Source organism: Corvus cornix, chromosome 2, assembly GCF_000738735.6.
Source record: "Corvus cornix cornix isolate S_Up_H32 chromosome 2, ASM73873v5, whole genome shotgun sequence".
NCBI lineage: Eukaryota > Metazoa > Chordata > Aves > Passeriformes > Corvidae > Corvus > Corvus cornix.
In genome coordinates, this window is record NC_046333.1 from 50,571,254 (window position 1) to 50,592,066 (window position 20,813).

The 20,813-nt window shown below is 37.5% G+C and overlaps 1 protein-coding gene across 4 annotated transcripts in view; it reads left to right on the forward strand.

Moving 5' to 3' along the window:
• The window catches only part of AGMO (alkylglycerol monooxygenase), a 192,950-nt gene that overhangs the window by 80,410 nt on the left and 91,727 nt on the right, over positions 1-20,813 (forward strand). For all 4 annotated transcript variants that reach the window (XM_010399095.3, XM_019285765.2, XM_010399096.3 and 1 more), the window contains exon 5: positions 3,714-3,809. In XM_010399095.3, coding sequence (XP_010397397.1) covers positions 3,714-3,809 — 96 coding nt within the window. The remainder of the gene's footprint in view (positions 1-3,713; positions 3,810-20,813) is intronic.

Sequence of the window (20,813 nt, forward strand, 5' to 3'; positions counted from 1 at the left end):
TATCACTTGGCAAATAATATATGTGTATTTAAAATTCATTTGCTTTGTGCAAAGGGAAATGAATCTAGGAATACATGGTACTTTTGTGTGCCAGGTTTTTTTCACCAAATATTTGGTCTTAGCCAAAACATATCGTTAGCGTAAATACTGTTTTGCCTCCTCCCTGAACCTTTCAGACATACGCCAGTTTTCTTTCTGCAATGCCTTACTGTGAATGATCACAATTCTTGCTAATTCTTACAGAACTGCTATTTTTTTGGACTCAGACTTGTCCAGAACCATGGATGGATCTGCCTTGAAGCTGAAATTCAGTGAAATCCTTAGTTAATCTATGAGAGTGATCTGATGTTGTGGAATGTGTACTGTACTGTTGAATGCAGTTTGACATCCAAGTTTGTGGAGACTGTGAAAAACTTGTGGTGGATGGCGTGGGATTATGGGACTGTTCTGCTGCCAGCTCTGTTGTGTTCTAAGTTAAACATTGTAAGATAAATAAATCAGCATGTTAATCTATGATTGAAAAGATATGAAATGAAAGAGAATAGAAAAACATGCTTGACAATCAGTGGTGTGAGATGTACTCCTGATTTTGGAACCAAATGTATAGTGCTTCATGTTGTTTGCATACACAGCTTTTCTGTTTCTCCACTGGGGGGGCCATAGAGAAGCAAATCTGCTGTGAAGGCTAAGAGATAGTGTTGAGGCCCATTTGGTGGGAAAAAGATGTCAAAGAAAAAAGTATATTACTTTTTAAGAAGAAAACAGCAAGCTAATGCAAGATAATGCTATATAAATGAATATAAAAGTGATGAAACAGTCCAAGGGCAGTTGTGAGAGATTTGCACATACACTTTGAAAAGCTATGATTTAATGCTTTGAGTATCATTCTCAGCTTTCCTCTAAGGGTAAGATTTAATTGCAGTTATTAGATCCATAATAATTTGATAGCTTTAGACTGTACATTTAGATAAAGGGTTGAACTATGCCTTGTTATGAAAGCAGTGGAAGTGTCTACATATAAGTCTGGAAAGGGAATAGGTAACACAGTTTTCAGCACAGTCAGCCGCTTCTTGTCTACTGAGGAGCCTGCCAGGTCTGGGATCTGTAAAAAATGTGTTGGCTTTTTTGGTTGGTTTTTTTTTTTTGTTTTGTTTTGTTTTTTTATCCTTGCCTTTAACTCCTGCAGAGTCCTCACACGAGTTCATGCCCACACGAGCTTGCTGTCGGCAGCTGTCCTGCAGCCCCCCACGTCCCGCAGACCCTCCGCAGCCACATCGGCAGGTGGCCCCAGAGACCCAGCACGGAAACTCAGTGCTCCTGCAAAAGCTCAGGAGTTTCAATGCGCTCCCTTTGTGTAGTGGAAGTGTTTATCAGCTTTTACTTAAAAATGGGAGGGAGAAAGGTAGAAATGCCCACATGTGAGAGTGGGTATTTCCAAAGGGGCAATGCCTTTGGCGTGAGGGCAAACAGCTGTAGTGCTGCAGCCCCAGATGCAAATGCCTCTCCTGCCCCTCTCTGGGTGCTTTTCCCATCAGCTATGGTAGCACTTTCTCAATCTCTGCTGCTGAGTCCACACTTGAGAAAAGATCTGGCAGCCTGATAAAAGTTTTCCTGCAGTTTTGACCAGAAATTCCATTCTGGAGCCAGGAAAGCTTCTCCTCTACAAATTTGTGAAAGCTGGTACATTGCCATGAAATCTTTTGGTTTGGTGAATTGGCATTACCAGTGAAAAACTATTTAATGATTTTTTTTTTCCTGAGATTGATCTTCTTGTTTCAGTGGAGCCACAAATAGGAAAAGTCAGATCATGGTATGGGAGAAGTTTTCATTTCTCCCTATGAGTTCCACTTCTGTAAATGATCTTTAAAATCCTTTCTGTGTGAAATAAAGCTTACATTGCAAGAAAATACGAGGCAGTTAGCAAAGCATTCTCCTTTGACAATCTCAAATTGACCTGTAGATTTATATAAAATTTCCTTCATCCCACCACTTAGCAGGGAAATCCTAGTACTCTTGTGAAAAGTAAGTTAGGAAATAAATATGAAGATGATCCTTCTTTCCCCTTTGAGTCATCTGTAAATACCACCAAATTGCCTCTGATACTTTTACGGAAAAAGCATATAATTTTTTAACCCTGCTTTCAATCCTGTAACCACTTCCATGAATAATCTGAAAACCATCTGGTTTGGTTTTTTTGTTTTTTTTTTTAATCAATTTCCTCTCCATTCCTTTTTTAAAAAAATCCTGCTGTTATCATGCCATTAGACAGAAACTCAGTACCCTTCTACTAACTTTTAATTCCTTTACTTCTTGGAAAGCAACTTCTGAGACAGAAACAGAAACACCCCACATGTAATTTGTGGGGCAGCTGTGATCCATGAAGCCTTAGAGTGTAGATTTTGAAATCCCAGCTGTCCCAGTCCTGCCAGGTGATACTGCAACGGCTTCAGGGTTTTGTCCTAGTGTTTCAGACATTGTCTGGTGTTGAAGCCAGCAGATGAAGCTGATATTGCAGGGTCCTAGTCCTCCATTGGTTTGTCACAGTGAGGTATGTCTGTGGTGACTTTCTTGAGAGTATTAGTCACATCACTGGGGTGGAGGTGCAGTTGTTTCACAGCCCGTGTGGCTTCTAAGCTTTTGGGCAGGTCTTTAGACTAAAACTGAGAGAATACCAGTTTTAAATGCTATGTTCAGACCCTCACTAGAGAATTCCTGGTCCAGGAGGCTTGTCATGGCTATCAGATGGCTTTCTTGGATGTTCAAAGATTTGATTTTTGTGAAAAGGACAATAGCAATTTGGAAATGGATTTTGCTAATTTTCCTGTTCTTCACAGGGAGCTGTTGCCTGCCACACAGATATTCCCTGAGTGCTAAAGAGATTTAAACTTTTGAAGACACCTCTGCTAATGTTTGGTTTAGGAAAAATCTCTGCATTTCAGAGAAGTATTAACTTTTCAATGCAGGTGATAAAACAAAATCTCAGGTAAAAGGGAAAAGAAAAAGATAAGCCATTTTCTGAAGAAAGCAGACTGACTGTTAACATATGAAGTTCTTGGAAGTTTATTCTATTGCTCAGACAGTTGAGCAATTAACTGTGAAATTCCTAGGACTTTATTCTGTATCTAAGATACTAGGGTTTCCCAAGCAAGCAGTTTTCTGGTACTGTTTTCACACTAGCATGTTTTTAGGACTCAGCAATATATTGGGACTTTATGGGAGATGCCATGAGAAAGTTAGGGTGAGAATTACAATTAACTTGGAAAGCCAAGTAAGCTGTCTTACCCTCATGGTACTTACATAGGGAGTTTGGATGGAAAAGCTATAGTGTTATAAATTCACACCTTGCTTAATCTGTGATCATTCTTCCCTGTATGTGAGCCCTTCCTGTCAAGGATGTGTTGCTCTCTGCTCCATATAGTACACAGCATAAGCATCTAATATCAAAATTTATGAATTCTTTTCTTGAATTTTGGACTTGCTCAGTTTGGCTTTTGGAAAATCACTTTTGGATCAATTTATATCTCATTTGCTGTAACACATCTAGTAGTAACATAATAATCACTATCTATGTATGCTATGTAATGTCTGCATTATGGATGTGTTAGAAAAAGCAAGGATATTGTGCAGTGCTTTGAGCTCCTGATAGTACATCATTATCTCATCATGAGTTTAGAATTATATATCTAATATATGTTTTCTTTCTCGTTTTTCAGATGTTCAACTTGCCCATGGCTCTTTTCATTCCCCCTTCGGTGTTTGCTGTTCATTTACAGTTTAATCTACTTTACCAGTTTTGGATACATACAGAGGTAAACTAGGTTTTTAAGCCATACCTAAACAGTTAGCCTGGAGCATTGTCCTGGAAATCCACTAGCAGCTGATTTATTGTGTAAGAAAAATCTTTGTCTGACTTCTTTAAGGAGAAACATCTGTTCATTTTTATTCCTTTTTCTGAATATATATGGCTAAGTTTATAAGAAGCAATGAGGCCAGTTGGTCCCAATTAGATTTGGAAAAAAAAAAAGTAACTGTAAGGAATCAAATTTTTTTATATTTTAATACTATATTTTCCTGTCTTGCAGCTTATTAAACATTTTTGGCAGATACTGATTTCATTTCTAAGACAAATATTTTAGGGAAAATACCCAAAAGCTGGTGCTTCTTAAAGATCATTTAGAGTTGCCACTGAAGTCAGATATTTCTTTCTTAGTGCAAATAATTCTCAGATGAAAAATGCTCTCTGATTATCCCATGGCTATGTGTTTCTGACCACACTACTTCATTTCTGTTTTGTGAGTGCATATACCATATCTAATTAAAATACATATACACTTACAAGGACACTGTAATTAGTAAGATGTTTCCGACAGTTCCCAGGAAGTTCAATGGCCTTTGTCTCCTTACTTACATTACAATAGAAGTATTAAAAGGTAGTTAAGGTTATGAGTCAGTAGCAAATTTCTCAGGAGCCCCAAGTGGGCAGCAAACAAATTATTTCCATGACACTTACTCCATTGATTATACAACCAAGAAAGAAGCCTTTCCTCTCTAATTCCATGATGAAATATATAGAACAGATCTTTGGGAAAGTAATTTTTCTTTCTTGATCTACTATTTAAGATCATAATAGTCTATAAATTGAAGAGTTTCCTGTTACCTTTCTGTGTGTTTCCTGAAAACCCTAAAACTAATCCTAACCCTAACATCCTAACAATAACCCTAGCGCTAACCTTTATCCCTAAACATAAAGAATACTGCTAACCCTAAGCATAAACCTAACCGTAAGAGTAAAGTAACCATAACACAAAAACCCTAACCATAACCAAACCCTAACCCAAAGCCTAACCCTAATCCTGACCCTAACCCTAACCCTAAACCTAACCCTAACACCCAAACACACTAATCCCAACCCTAAACATAACGCAAACCATAACTCGATCCCAAAACCCTGACCCCAAACCCAACTGTAATACTAACCCTAACCATAAACACTAAACCTAACGCTAACCCTAACCCTGACCCTAAACCTAGCCCTAACCCTACCCCAAAACCTAACCCTAACCCTAAACCAAACATAGACCTAACCATAAAACTAACCCTAACCCTAACAAAACCATAGACCTAACCCAAAACCTACCCCTAAAACCTAACCCTAACCCTACCCCTAAAACCTAACACTAACCGTAAACCCTAAACCAAACCTTAACCTTAACACTAACCATAACCCTAAACCTGAACCCTAACCCTTAACCCTAACCAAAACCCTAACCCACACCCTAGCCTTAACTCTAACCCTAACCTAAACCCTAACCCAACCCTATCCCTAACCCTAACTGTAACCACTAACCCTAAGCCTAACCCCATAACCCTAACCCCAATCCTAACTCCTAACCCAACCCTTTACTCTAAGCCTAACCCAGAGCAAACTTTGAGGACATTTCATTTCTGTTGGACATGTTTCTCAAATCATTAACACACGTCTGATGCTCTGCAAGCCCACGTGAACAGGGAAGGCTTAAATAGAATGTCACACACAGCACTGGAAGTCAAGCAATACACATTTAAGATTTTTAAAATATTTTGAACAAATTCAAGCACTCTTTGAAACCATACCAAATGAACACTGGGAATCATATGGTACCAAATTTTCTTTCACCGTGCTCTAGGCTCCACAAACTAGTTTTAGTGTGCTTTGCCACTAAACAAATGATAGTATGCCTCATCTATGTCTTCTCTGGGGTTTGAAGCCATCTCCTCCTTGGCTGAGAGGTTTCTAACATTCTGCTGCGTAGCAGTAACTCAATGAGTCTCAGCACTGGTGCCACAGTGCGCGTGTAAAGTTTCTAAAGGGAATTTCAGAGGCCTATGAATTGCCTACATCCCTCTAAAGTGCTAAATCCTTCATAGGGCTTAAAAGGAATTTCCATTGCATGTGTGCAATGTGCCAAGTTTAGACACTAGTCTAAACAAGAACGAATTTAAGTCTCAATGAAAAGATAAGCCAAATTTTTGTCTCAGTTTGAGACAAATTAGGAGGGAATGTCCTGAGATGAACATGTCCTCTAATGGAAGGCAGGTTTTGGCAGCCCCACCCCCACAGGTTTGAAAGTAATTTCTTGGAGGAAAGTGAAAAAACCATGTTTATTTAGATAATAAACCTTCAAGTGGTGGGAAAAGATGGTGGATTTTTTAGAGCCCTGCTCCACTTCTCCCGAGGTGCTCTGGAGCCGGGGTGCAGCGCCCTAGGGTGTCCCCTCTGGGCCATGGTGTGGGGACTGTTCTGATATTTCGGACCAGAGCAAAGCTGAACAGTTCCAGAAGAAGAAGAGGAAGAGGCCACAGTCCTGGGAAAAATTTCTTGCCTCCTCTAACAGGCCAGCAGAGGGAGCTGGCTGTGGGGGAGGAGCTGCCAAAACCTGCCTTCTGTTAGAGAACATGTTCATCTCAGGACGTTTCCTCCTAATTTGTCTCAAACCGAGACAATTCCTTACTATTAAATTATTGTGCCACTAGAAGAACAATGGATCTTTTGTATTGATCCAGTTGATCCACTCATAGAACTTTGCTCACAAGGGAAGTTATTCTTCATGTTGATATTGTTGATTTTATAGCACAGCTGAAATCGGTTGAAATATGTTGAAGTCATGCTCTAAGGTCAAAAATTATGTCGAAATAGAAATAGGGTTACACCATGTATTAGCAGATTTCCTGCTCTCAAGGGCAAGGGATTGACAGGAAAAAATAAGGAAAGGAAGGGAAATGGTATCAGCCATGAAGGTTTATGTCACCTTATATTTTTGGTGAAATTAATATGATGCTTCAGCATTATATTGGGTTTTCGTTGCAACAACTATTACAATTTAACTATTTAAAGCTATTCCAGATCTTTTTTTTTTCCTAACAGTCCTTTTCTGAATTTTAATGATTCTAATTACCTTGCACAGTTTATATTAGTATGAAAATCCTTTCTGCAAGTCTCTGTTTTCATCAGTTTCCTTACATACAACGTTTGTTCAGGACTGCAGCCTGGGATTCTATAGCAAACAGCATCCTGTCTCAGTAACTGCTGCTAACCCTTACTCTGAGAGCAGATATTTATCATCCCCTAGCAGCTCTGGTGTCCTCTGGGAGCCCATGGAGGATGCTGTTACATGTCGTTAGGGATCCAGGGGAGATACACTTCATTATTTTCATTCTGCCAGTGTAGTGTAATATTAATATAATAGTTTGCTTCTAAAATGCAGGAGTAATTGATAAGAAACTTCTTTTCCCCTCAGATTTCTATAGCTTTTCATTAGTATCAATTTCCTGCCATACAGTTTGGCCCCACACTGACTAGTTGAAAGTGCTTGGAAATTGTCACTTAACAACTTTTGATTGGACAACTTTCTCTTTAAGAAAAATAAAATCTAGTAAGATACAGGGGAAAAAAATCTCTTTTTTTTAACAGTTGATTTTTTTTTTTTTTTACATAGGACTCAAAAGTTTGGGAAAGCACATGCAGAATTTATTGTTTTATAGAAGAAGAAAGGTGATATTTAAGTAACAGGAAAGAATTTAAGTACATGAACGTTTCTGAGGGAAGATGTTTTGTTTTGAGAGTAATTTAAATTGAATTCAGTAACTACAAAAGAATGATCATGCTGTGCTGAAACTTTCTGTGCCGTCTTTCAGCCTAGAGCAAAAGTTTATAGCCAGATACAATCCCTGATATTTTCCTATACTTAAATTTTACATGTGTCCAGTGTTATTTCAAACAATGTTAAGAGATGTTTCCTTTGTTACAACTTTGACCTGTCTCAGTATTTGTTGTGTCAGTTTTTGTCCAGCTTTATTACCAGGAGGTCAGACATGGTCTATTTTATTTTAACTCAAGTGACTCATTTATTCTTGTGACTACAGTGTCATAAAGATCAAAAATACACATTTGTTCTACCTCATTTAGACTTCTGTATTTCCTACATACTTGGCATGCATTAGTTTTTGTCATTTTATGTAGAAGAGTACAGCATTTTAAGCACTATAAATCTTATATATAAATGATATTGTTATTGTAGTGCTGGCTTCTTTTACTAGTATTTATTATTAGAATGGACTATTGATACAGGAAAGGCATGTCTGAAATTAAAAAAGTTGTGTATGCTAGAGTGAAGACACAACTTTGTGACATGTCATGCACTTGTGTTTTTTCACTACTTCCGTTCATTCTGGATCCATGGGCCAAGACCAGAGATACGAGATTCAAAGCTGAGTGCCAGGTCCTGCATTTTGAGCACAACAACCCCATGAAGGGCTACAGGTTGGGGGAAGAGTGGCTGGAAGGCAGCCAAGCAGAGAAGAATAAGGGGGTGCTGGTTGTCCGCAGCTGAACATGAGCAGTCAGTGTGCCCAGGTGGCTAAGAAGGCCAATAACATCCTGGCCTGTATCAGCAGTAGTGTGGCCAGCAGGACCAGGGTGGTGATTGTCTGCCTGTACTCAGCACTGGTGAGACCATACCTTGAATCCTGTGTCCAGTTCTGGACCACTCAATGCAAGAAGTACATTGAGGTGTTGGAGCAAGTCCAGAAAAGGACAATGGAGCTGGGGAAGGAGCACAAGGCCTGTGAGGAGCGGCTGAATGAGCTGGGGTCGTTTAGCCTGGAAGCAAAGAAGGCTCAGGGGAGATCTTATTGCTCTCTACAAGTGCCTGAAAGGAGGCTGCAGCCATGTGGGGGCCGTTTTCTTCTGGGCAACCAGTGACAGAACCAGAGGAAATGGCCTCAAGCTGTGCTAGAGGAGGTTCAGGTTGAACATCATGAAAAATTTATTAATTGGAAGTGTGGTTAAGCATTGGAATGGGCTTCCCAGGGAAGTGGTGGAGTCACCATCCTTGGAAGTGTTCAAGAAATGACTGGACATGACACTTAGTGCTATTGTTTAGTGATATGATGGTGTTTAGTCAAAGATAGGAGTTGATGGTCTTGTATGTCTTTTCCAAACTTAATGGTTCTATGATTGTTGCACCATGTACATGGCAATCTGAAATTATACCAGAATTTTTTCAAGCATTTATCTCTGAGTAGCACCAAAGCATTGAAATAAACTCCTAATAATTTATTTAAATGAAAAATGAAAAAAAAAGATCAACCCAAAAAATCCCCTGAGGAAAACATTTGGCAGTGCTGGGTTAACTGTTGGACTTGATGATCTTAAAGTTCCTTTCCAACCTAAATGATTATAGTGATCTCAATAAATCAAGAAAAAACAATTTTTAGTTCTATCCAATAGTGTTTAGGTCAATTGAATGACTCAGATCTGCTCTTAAATAGTCTGGGAGAAATACTTCTATGACTAGACAGACCATTCTCCTCTAGATCATAAGGAGAGTAAAAAAAAAAATACTTCAGTCAAAGGCCACTAAAAATCTAATTTTTCAAAAGCCACGAAATGTTTTAGGACTGTTACTGACAGACAGAAATACTCCATTTCAGTTTATTTTCGCAGGTGATTCAGGTCTATGGCTTATATTAAACTATATCCTTCCATTATGCATTTATTACAACCAATAAGTTAGGTGTGTTTATAACCTGATAGACACCTGTGAAAAACAGAAATTAATTTCTGTTGGTTTAGCTGCAATTTTTATGAGATGTCAAACTGTATTTAGAAAGTATCAACTGATCCGATCCCTGATGGTAGTAATTGCAGCAGCAGATTATTCCTTGCCTGTTTGATCTTTGACATGTATTGGTTTCTGTTTAATTTGCTAATTTAAGGAAAGAATACGATCTGCCCTTTACCATACTCACAGAAGTCAGGTTTTTTAAGGCATCTCTTTTCACCTTCTGTAAGTCTTTCTACCTCATCCAACTCGGAGCAGAAAAAGGTGAGCCACAACTATTAACCAGGAATAACATGGGTGAAAACAGGTGAGGGATGGGAATAAATTTAGCAACACCTCATGCAGACTGGAAAGAGAGGCATGAAATTGCTACAGCTATAGGGAAAAATACATTTTTTTTGGTCAGAAAACACCTATTAGTAAAACTGAAACTTGCTGAGGAAGTGTATGGTATTTGTCAAAAAAATATTTTGCACTTATGCACAGTGTGTACTGGTCTAAGTTTTTGTCTATGTCGTTCTTTACCTTTGGCTTCTGTTCAGTTTTCTTTAATGAAAAGCTTTGAAAGAGAGAAATTGTGAAGTCTCAATGTTTTCATGCCCTGCAGAGCCCATCTGGCTCCCTGAGTTCAGGGGAATTCTTGTGGCCCAGTCCTTAAGTTCCTGCATCAATCAGCTCATACCTAGGAAGACGGCCAGATTCAGAAAAGATCTGTTTCATTTTGGCTTTATTTTCCAATAAGGAGATTAAACAATCAGATTAAAGAACCAGGTAAAATTAAGGAAAATACATGAAAATAGGCATAAGTTCTACTAAGTAGCAGTACACCTGTGATTATCATATCAATAGCGAAAGCTGTTCTTGAAACTGTAGAGGACATAGTTGTCTTTTTAAGCAGAAGCTATTTGACACAAAAATCTATTGGAGTGAATAAATTGGATGAAAGAATCGTAGTTAGGACACTGTGATAAATAAGTGACAGCATGATACAATAGATAAAATATTCAGTTATTGATTTCCAGGTCCTAACAATTGATATTGGTCTATTTCTTTGTAAATTTTATTTTTCAATTTTCTTGGACCTATTTTGTCCACATTGTATGCTGAAGTCTCATTTAAATAAGCAAGAAGGGATTTCAGGAGTAAAAAAAAATATTACAATGTCTATTTCAAGAACTTGCAGTAGTTTTTTAATCCATTTCTCAAAACTGAAAAGTAAATTTGATCAAGTAAAATTTTGAATTAAAAAAGCATTTTAACAAAACTTATGTGACTATTAAAAAACTTAATTCACTGTTACTTTTTTAGTGTTTGTATTGGAAAGAAGATAGTTTTATTCTTGTGGTTGATTTGTGGAGTTTGAGGTAGGTTTTGGTAAAAAGCTAAAGTATTCAATAGTTTGCAAATAAAAAAGGGGATGCTTTGTTGGGAAGTGTTGCAATCTGGTTTAAGCCCAGAAGAGCAAAGAAAACAAAGTCTCTGTGTATAAACCGGAAAGAACTTAGAAGGTTCAAAATATACACAAAAACGAGATTAAAACCAAACGAGGTTAGATGTTGGTGCCAAAAAATTTATATATTTTATTTAATAGTAAAGGAGACGAAGAGAAAGGAAAAGAAGAAAAAGAGAAATAGAGAAAGAAGTGTGCGTGGGGGGAAATGGGGGGACAGGAAGAGAGTGACAGGGGTTAGGTGGAAGCATATCACCCATCCGAGGGTCCCAACGACGTCTCGTTGCTCCTCTCCATCTGATTTTCTGGTGGTGAGGGTGCCACATGCTGCCACATGCCAAAGAGTACAGAATCCCGTGGATTAATACACGTTTTGGGCCAGGTACTCCCATGTGCCTCCCTTGCAGGGGACCAGTTTGACACTGTCCCTTGCAACACTGAGGGTCTGTTGCATCATCTCTGGTGCAGGGTCTGAGGACCCTTTTGCGGGGGGGCCTTTGATGGGCCATGTCACCCCCTCTGTCCTTCATGTGGATGCAGCTTCTTCCCTGGATGAAGGGGCCCCTCAGCTGAGCTCCTCTGCGCAGTGATGCATGAGTGTTCACTGCCTCTGACCAGAGGCTTTTCCAGCACTCTCCTCCCTCCACCCTTTGGTGCAGGGTCTGTGCAAGCCTGGCAGCTGATAGCCCTGGGGCTGTGATCTCCACTCCTGAGGTGTTAAGCTTGTGCTCTGTGAATGTCCCCAGCCCTGAGTTGTTACTTTATCTTATCTTCATCAGTGAGCGCTCCAGAGCCTCTCAGAGCCCCATTCAGGGTTCGGTAGTCTTCTCTGCAGCTTTTGTAATAGTTTTGCTAGTCCTTCATGAAAATGTTTAAGTCATCAACTATAATATTTCAGTCTCTAACAGGAAGTAAAATACGTCTAGGCCTGGTTTACAAAGTCATATATTTATTCTTAGTTTTCTGTATTGTGGGTATTTCCTATAAGGTCAGTAAGATATGAGTCAAATTGAATGTGTGGAAGTTTTTGCAAAATAATGATATACAAGTGGTGTTGAATGGATCACAGTGGAAACAGAGTATGGTGGACTGATTTGATTTTCTTGCCAGGATGTTGTTTGGCTTTTGCTTTTCTGTTGATGTTGTTTTTGTTTGTGTTTGTTGGAGTTTGTTGATTTTTTTTTTATCTAAAAAATATCAGTAAAAGGTAAAATCAGTAATAATCCAATGTATTGAGTAGAATTGTGAAACTGCAGTATCTCTTGAATTTGTTTCTGGAAGATCACTTTGAATTCAAATACCATATGCCAAGAAAACCTTTATTTTTCTTCATTTGAGTACATTGGTTCATTTAATGAAATAATGAACTTATTTCATTTAATTCAGCCACTTTAGCCAAAAATAGACAGCTCTGTCTGATGTTCCCTTTCAAATTAGAAACACACATCTGTCCTTGTCAGGTTACAAGGAGTCAGAAACTTACCATTCAGAAGACTTTTGCTAGAAGTCATCAAAGGGATGAAGGTAATTAGAGGTGATGACAGCCATTCTCCTAGTCTGATGTTCAAGATTGTGTCCGTCAACATTCAGTGACATGATGATTTACTGGAATTCCTAGAAACAGGTGACAGCATCCAACAGTCTACTGCATACTTTCTTGCTGTTACAAAGATCCAAGAAGTTCTTTTAAAACAATGGGGAACCAATTATTTTCTGATTTGCATAAAGAACCAAATTTGGTTTGCAAAAGAAAGTTCTTTTTAAAGAAAGTTTTTTACAAAAGAAAGCCACATTCTTGATTGCTGATGCTTTTATCATTCATAAATTCATTATTTGTCTGCTGCAAACTGTCAAATCAAACATTTACTCTGTAGAGAAAGAAAACAAATTCAGAAAACACCAGGAAGATAAATATACTTTCTTTAATGCAGACAGTGACTTCGTAGGTCCAGCTAGGCTATGTATACATAATAGACATTAAAACTTAAGCATGATTCCAAGAAACAAAGAGATCTATCTCCCTGCTTCAATCCAGCCTGTCTGCCAAACTGGCTTATTAGATTTTCTGACCAACCTGCAGGATGAAAGTCTTGTCATCATTGCACTTGCCAGAACGCAGAGAAAAGCAAAGCTGACAACGTTATCATTAAACACAAATACTAGCAATAACTGTAAAATATGTTCCAGTCTTCCATGTTTCACTTCCCCCATGAGGGGAGAAAAGTATTGTCTTTCTAGATATATAAGGCATATAACTCCACTTTTTGTTTTAAATAAAAAGAATAACAAAAGAGAGAGAAAATAAAACATTCATAAGAGAGCATAGTATTCCTGTCCTGCTGAGTGTAGGCTGCACTTGAACACAGTATAATCAGGAAAAACATAGCGGGATGAAGTCTGGAGTTCCTTCTGTGGCACCTAAAAGCTCAGTGATGATTAAGAATGCCAGTGTATATACCTTAGTAGCATGAGGATGAGCATCCTATTTTAACTGTGTGTGTGAACTCCTCTTTTAACTGTGCCGTGCACCCAGTAGCTCTGAATTCAACATGCAGCACAGGAGCCACGATCTTTTTCATTCAAAAGTGGCTGCTCCATGATAATAGGATTATATTGGTGGTTTGCATTTGATAGGCAACAATCCAGACAGAAGAATCCTCCCCTGTCCCTGTTGAAGCTAGGTCACTAGTGGGGCCAGAAATAAAAAAGTTTATGGGACAAGTACATAATCAAGAACTTCAATTTGGATCCTATTAGTTAAATCCTTGAGTGTTGGCTTCTGGTCCTTGCACCAAAGGCTCTTCTTTGCAAGCGACAGCTGGGAAGTGTTTACTTCAGGAGCAATGGACCTGACTATTGCTAACCTGCCTGCAGAAACCCTAAAACTAAAGATCGTACTTAAAGAATTTTATTTAGGTCACTTCTGTCTATTACGTTCCTGGAGAATTACCAAGATAAAAGTGAAGTGAGCTACTTAAAGATGTAACACATTTCAGTACATTCTGCATCCCGGAAAAGAATCTAAACAAGTCATTTAACAAATTTAGTATAATAATGGTAGGATACCACATTAACGATGTTAGAGATACTGCTCTTTATAAAAAAGAAAAATCTCATTTTCCATCTTAACATATTACTTGCAATGCTCTTGAGTTTTTCTCATAGCTTGTACTCACTGAGAATCTATTTAAATTAGTTACAGCTTCAAAGCCAACAGAAAATTTGAAAGACCCTTCTTTGTTAAAATCACAAAGTACAGGCTGCTGACTATTTTTTGATCTGTGGTAAAAAGGAAGATGAAGAGCCTCAATTGACTATATTTTAGTTTATTTCAGGACTGGCATACTGATTTATTACTTTTCTGGTTTTTTTCCTGCCATTGCCAGAATGTATTTATCAGGCTGCTGAAAAATACTGAAATTGTATAGCAATTTTTCTCCTGGAGTTTGTTTAAAATGCTTAACTTGATATATGACTGAAAGTGTGACTTGCTCCATGCTCTGCTATTTGTAATGCTGCAATTAAACCAATCAGTTATTGTACGTTTTTTCATTTTTAGTGGAAAAATTTATTGAAACTTCCTGTATGTGCTCACCTTTCCCACAAGGCTTAATTGGACCTATAAAGAAAAAAAAAGGTTGCATCCACTTATCAAAACTGTTAACTTAAATATTCATGTAAGATGCCAAATTGATTCAAACCTTACGTCCTAGTTGAGATGTATAACAATGAAAAGTGACAAAAGCTTGCCTTCAAGATAATTTATTGTAAACACATTTCTTAAGTCTGCATGTTTATTATATAAATATGCCCTAAACCAGACTGTCCATTAAAACTAGGCTTTCACCTCCCATTCCTACAATCCAGATTTATCAGAAATTCACCCTCTATGAAACTCTTTATGATCCCAACAGGCCTGATTCCTCTCACTTGTTTTATTTCTAAACTATAAATATTGTTTTTTCTCTCCTCAGTGTGGAAATTCAGCTATATCCATTTTACATGCTTACTGGAGTAGAAAACTGCCTAATCAGATAGGAAAGCAGTTGGCGGTGTATAAATCAGACTTTGCCAAGGATTTCAAAGTGTGAAACTGGCAGACGAGCACAAAACCTAGGAGTTCTGCCTTTCCCCAGCTTCCCTGTAGAGATTTTACATGGCGAATCTGATCACCAGAGCCATCTGTATAAATACATGGGTGTGTTGTCCTGAATTAACACAGCTGCTCTACTAGGGAATGTAATTAAGGTCATATTTTTAAATTTCCCCACCAGAATGTCTGAAATACAGATTTATATACCAGGAATAAGAATCTTATCTTGATTTTGATGAGGAAATGACTTGTAATATGTGTTTTACTACCAACAAGTCTAACAGAGAGCCCAAAGTTAAGTTCAGAGTGCTCCTTAGTGATGCTCCAGGGATGAATTTACCCTCTCCTGTCCTGCAGATCAGTAACACTATGATATTGAAAGTAATGCTGTGCTACAAACAGCTTTCCTTATGCTCAAAGGAAAAAAAATAACCCAGAACCTTTTGTATGCGAATGGTTTTACTGTAAGGTTGCCTGCTTTACTCAGTTGACATTCCTTCCTAGCGTTCACGTTGAAACAGGGCTAAGTAAAGATTCATGTGGTAGTGGTGACAGGAGGAGTTGTTACACAAGATGTAAAGTTTCCCTTGGATTTTATGTTACGATTTTTTCTCATTACTTAAACAAGAACTACACTGAAGGGGTGCAGGTACCGGGCAATAAAGATTTCCCTTGGTGATGACAAACTCTGAGACCACAAATGGAGGTGCTTACATGCCACAAGTGATACTGCATAATGTTCTTTTCCTTTAGGCGAGGGATTTCTGTCACAAAGGAAACATCTTTATATAAGAACTACTATTGTAGAAAAAAAAAACATTTAGTCCTCATTATACTTGAAGATTTCAATTCCAGGATATTTTATTCAGTAATGTATGGAAAGTATTTCTAAGCGTGCCTTATTTATTACACTGCTTTTGGAGTTGCTTCAATTATTGTCAGTTATTCTGCTTTATCATTTAGTCATACCCAAGTACAACAGAGGAAATACGCTGGTTTTTAAAGAAAAGAAGGAAACAAGAATACATGTTTTGTGGACAAAACTTTCATACCTGATATATATAAGATGCCTACATATCTGATTTGCAGGTAGTTTATTGAGTCCATTTGTGAGGATTTTGACAAATGAAATTTTTTTTTTTTGTGGCAATGGGTTGTTAAAAAATAAAGGAAACAGGAAAAGAGTTTTGTTGGAATGCTGCAGTTCATCTGTGGGTCACTGGCATGGGAGTTTAGGTGCACGTGATGTGTTAATTGAGAAAGGAAAAATCCAAGACAGGAGTTGATTTAGAACAGTAGATGCCTGTATCAGGGAAACAAACAAAAATGTAAACCCCGAGTCATATTGGTCAAAATACAGATAAGGTTATTGTTGGACAACAGTTGGGGTATTTCAGCTTTTAGGGGATTGGTAGCTATTTTTCTGTACTCCTCAAATCACTGCAAGGTGATGATATATAGAGTAAGAATATTTTATATTCACAAGCAGACTTTTTTCTTTTGAGTAATATGAAATAAGGTTTGAAGTATTGATGGTAGGGTTATTGAACAGTGACATTTCAACTATTGTTTTTTTACTTTTTAGAATACTTTACAGTAAAAAAGTGAGATACAAAAATTAAAGTAGCAGTCTTTTAATGAAAATCCCAATTGCAAGTATCAAAAACTAAGCTGATCTTCTTATCACATTTATTTGGTTTTCTTTAAAAAGTTTAATTTTTTTTTTCCTGATATGTGAACATCATGAAAGCTCTTACTCTAATAAGCCAATTTGAATACAATGATATTGTAAGCTGAAAATGTTTCTCTGTCTTGAATGTCTGAAACTTAGAGTATGTGCTTTGGCGACTGGTTGCAACTGCAGTGAAAGCCAGATTACTGCTACAAAGAATGCTTATGAGCTCCTTTGAAATTGCCATTCTCCAAGGAAAATGTCTGGACATAATAAAATGAGGATAGACTGACAAGTGAAAGGTAGATGGGTAGGTGGAACAGCTGCCACTGCCTTCTTTCTCTCTGGGTATTCTTTTGAACAAGGGCTGTTGTTACACCACATTAAATTTTCTTATGAGTCAGTTCTTACAAACTTCATTTCTTTCAATATGGCTGCAGTAAGTTCATGTCAGCCTGACATGACTATGTCAGAATCTTGTCTGGCAAATATTGTCTTACTATCCTATCCAATTTTCTTTGGTGAAAAATCTGCTTGTAGGAGTTTTTTCCCAGGTAAGATGGCAGAATATAGAAAAATTCAACAAATTTAAACATTCTTTGCCCTGTCGTGCTGCAAGAGCCTTCAAAATTCAGCTTTTCAGTGGTGATATCTTTCTGTTTCTTGAAAAGATATATGATTATATTTATAGCTTTATAGCTAGATTATATTTATATGCTTATAAAATATTTATAAAAATTTTGGCACCAAAACCTTTCCTCTGACAACAGTTTTTTATAGTTTTTTTTTTAGGAATGTGCTAAATAGCTACAAGTAAACTTACTGATAGCAGAGGAAGTTTCTAGGAATAGCACCCTGTACAATTTTGACTGTCTGGTGGAAAAATATTTGTGATTTGTTTTAGACAAAGCATTGATTTATGGATTGCTAATGTCAACATACATTTGCTAGATTTTTACTTCATCAGGTACAGAGTTCTGTACCCCCTCTGAGCTTTAAAGTCATGTGGTTATAATTGTTGTCTCAGATGATCTTTTTGTCAGAGTGGGGCTAAAATGTTTTTGCAATGGAGGTGACCTTGACTGAATAATGAATCAAAGTAGGCTCAGGTATCAATCACTAATTATGCCATAGAGAAGATATTTCAGTAGATTTTTAGATGTCATCACTCAAAGAAAGACTGTTTTAAAGGATGAGAGAGGTTTCATTATCCAAAGAAAATACTTTCTCTACTATGATTTAGAAAAAATTTTTTAAAGTTTTACATAAATCCCTGAGGTCCTTAGGGAGTCCCGAGTTCTGCTTTAGCATAAGGATGTACTATGTAGACTTTCAAAAGGATGTATTTTAGTTTTAAAATTTTAATTCAACCACCTGGATATTGAGGACTGAAGGCATTCATTCTGAGGATATTTTGTTGCAATCCACCTGTAGGCTAAAACTGAAGACTGCTATGCCTTACTGATTCCCTGCTCTCCTAGTGCACATTTGGTTTATTTTCACAAAAATTGTTAAAATACTGAGATAAAAATATATTAAAACCAACTGGATCAAAGTTAGTTCTGGTCTATTAGATAAATCAGTGCTCACTCAGGTGCTGGGCTGCAGTTCAATCCAAGACATTTGGCTCAGATTAAATTAATTTAATAGTCACATCTCACATATCTTAAAACAGTGGGATGTTCTGCTTGAGAAAGGCAGAAAATGGAACTAGCATGAATGATGGATCATTTCTTACCTTTAGGTGGTCTTTTCAGACTTGAATTTATTTTGAGGGAGAGCTGATCCTGCTTATGTTGTCCTTGGCTTCTGAGTTAAATGAAACAAAACAAACTTGTCTCAGGATTCTGTTTTTCCAGTCAAGTGTGAGCAGGATTTTGAGAAAGATGCTCCAAATATTACGGTTCTCCGTACCTGAAGAATTTTTGTATTTCTGTACTCCTTTAATTACAGAAATTCTCTACTTAACCAATTAAGTAGATGTTCCTTTGCTGTTATTTAAGAGAAAAATGAAAAAAATTTTTTTTCCTTTATTATATTTAACTCATTCATAACAATTTAAATACATCTGAAGAATTTCCTAAGTCTGCTTTTTGAAACTAAATCTTCTTGCACTTGCAAAACTGTAAATTAAAGAGACATGGAACTGCCATATTTCAGGACTTTGTTCTGTATATCTTAAAGGAATGAAAATCCTTTTTAGATGATTGGACCTGCTCTCATGAGTAATGACTGTTTGCCCCTCTAAATGTTTTTTTTTTGCCAGTATTATCTTATCTCTATTATTATATTACAGATCACTCCTTTTGGCAGTATGAGTATTAAATTTACTAATTAAATTCCTTAAAAGGAAAAAATTAGATTCTTGGGCTTGTTTCTTAATGTCTGAGCATTTTTATTTAGCTGCTTTTATGCCCTTTGGCCCCTTTTAATTTCAAGACAATATGGCCATAATCAGACAGGGTGAATAGATACCATTTCAGTATATATAGTGAATAGATGTCCTTATTGGTCATCCAGTGATTACATCAATTTGTGACAGATAGATTTGTGTTTGGGATTAAAGAATGGTTGCTGTGTTTAGGTGTCCACACACTTCTGTTGAGCTAACCAAAGCACCAAATTTGAAGTCAGTGCTGGCTTTCCTCTAGTTCCATAGTAGCTAATTTAGCATAAACCCTGCTGATACAAACTTATTTCATCAGCATTTTCTGACAAAGATCGAAACACTAGAGTGAGTTTTTGGCAGTGGATACTTTCTATCATTTTTGGTTTGGTACTAAAATGATCAAGGCCACCTTTCTGTACTGTTGACTCATTGCCTTAGACTGTAGCTCCACAATGAATTTATGCTGGTCATGTCTCTGACTCATGCATTTGTGACCATATGTTGGACCAAAATCAGGAACTGATCCAGTTAAACTAACTTAGAAAAACAAAACCAAGTCATTTTGATTTGCATCAGTTCCTCAATCAGGTTTGTTGTGTTAATACATTCATGCCAGAGTAAAGGAGGGTTATTGATAGAAGAAACAAGCAGTCAAAGGTACTAAAGGGGGAAGGAGTACTTGTTTCTACATCAGTGCCAGCTATTTGCTGACATAAAGTGTTTACATAACTGGGATTGTAGAGTTACACTGAATCCCAAGCAGTGTCACTGGATATGGGTAAGAAAAATGAGTGAAACAATTTGTATGGAATCACAGAATTATCGAGATTGTAAGAGACCTTCAAGATCATCTAGTCCAACCATCAACCCAGCATCACCAGAATCACTCCTAAATCATATCCCCAAGTGTCACATCCAGATGCCTCTGGAACTTTTCCAGAGATGGTGACTCCACCACCTCCCTGGGCAACTTATTCCAATGCCTGAACACTCTTCCAGTGATATTTTTTTTCTAATATCCAGTGTGAACCTCTGCTGGCTCAACTGAAAGCCGTTTCCTCTTGTCTTTTCATTTGGGACATGGCAGAAGAAACCGACCTGCACCTCACTACAACCTCCTTTCAGATAGCTAGAGAGCAGTGAAGTCCTTCTGAGCCTTATTTTCTCCAGGCTAAACAACCCCAGTTCCCTCAGTCACTCCTCACAGGAGAGGTTTTCTAGACCCTTCACCAGCTCCATTGCCCTTCTCTGGACACACTCGAGCATCTCAGTGTCTCCTTTCCTGAAGTGAGAGGCCCAAAGCTGAACACGGTACTCAAGGTGCAGCCTCATCAGTGCTGAATACAATGGGACAATCACTTCCCTGTGATTCCATGTTAGTATCAGCTCATGATTGCCAGTTCTTTCAAAGATTCTCAGGGAATAATGATAAAAACAATAAGAAAAAAATTCACTGCTAGATCAAAAGAAATTAGTTTGTGGATCAAAAAGAAATTCAAATTTTAACTTGTATTTTACTATTTTTAAATGAAAATTTTTGTAAGTGTAATGCAGTGAAATGGTTCAGAAAAAAACTTCTGCCTTTTTATGAAGTTCTTCAGAAGATA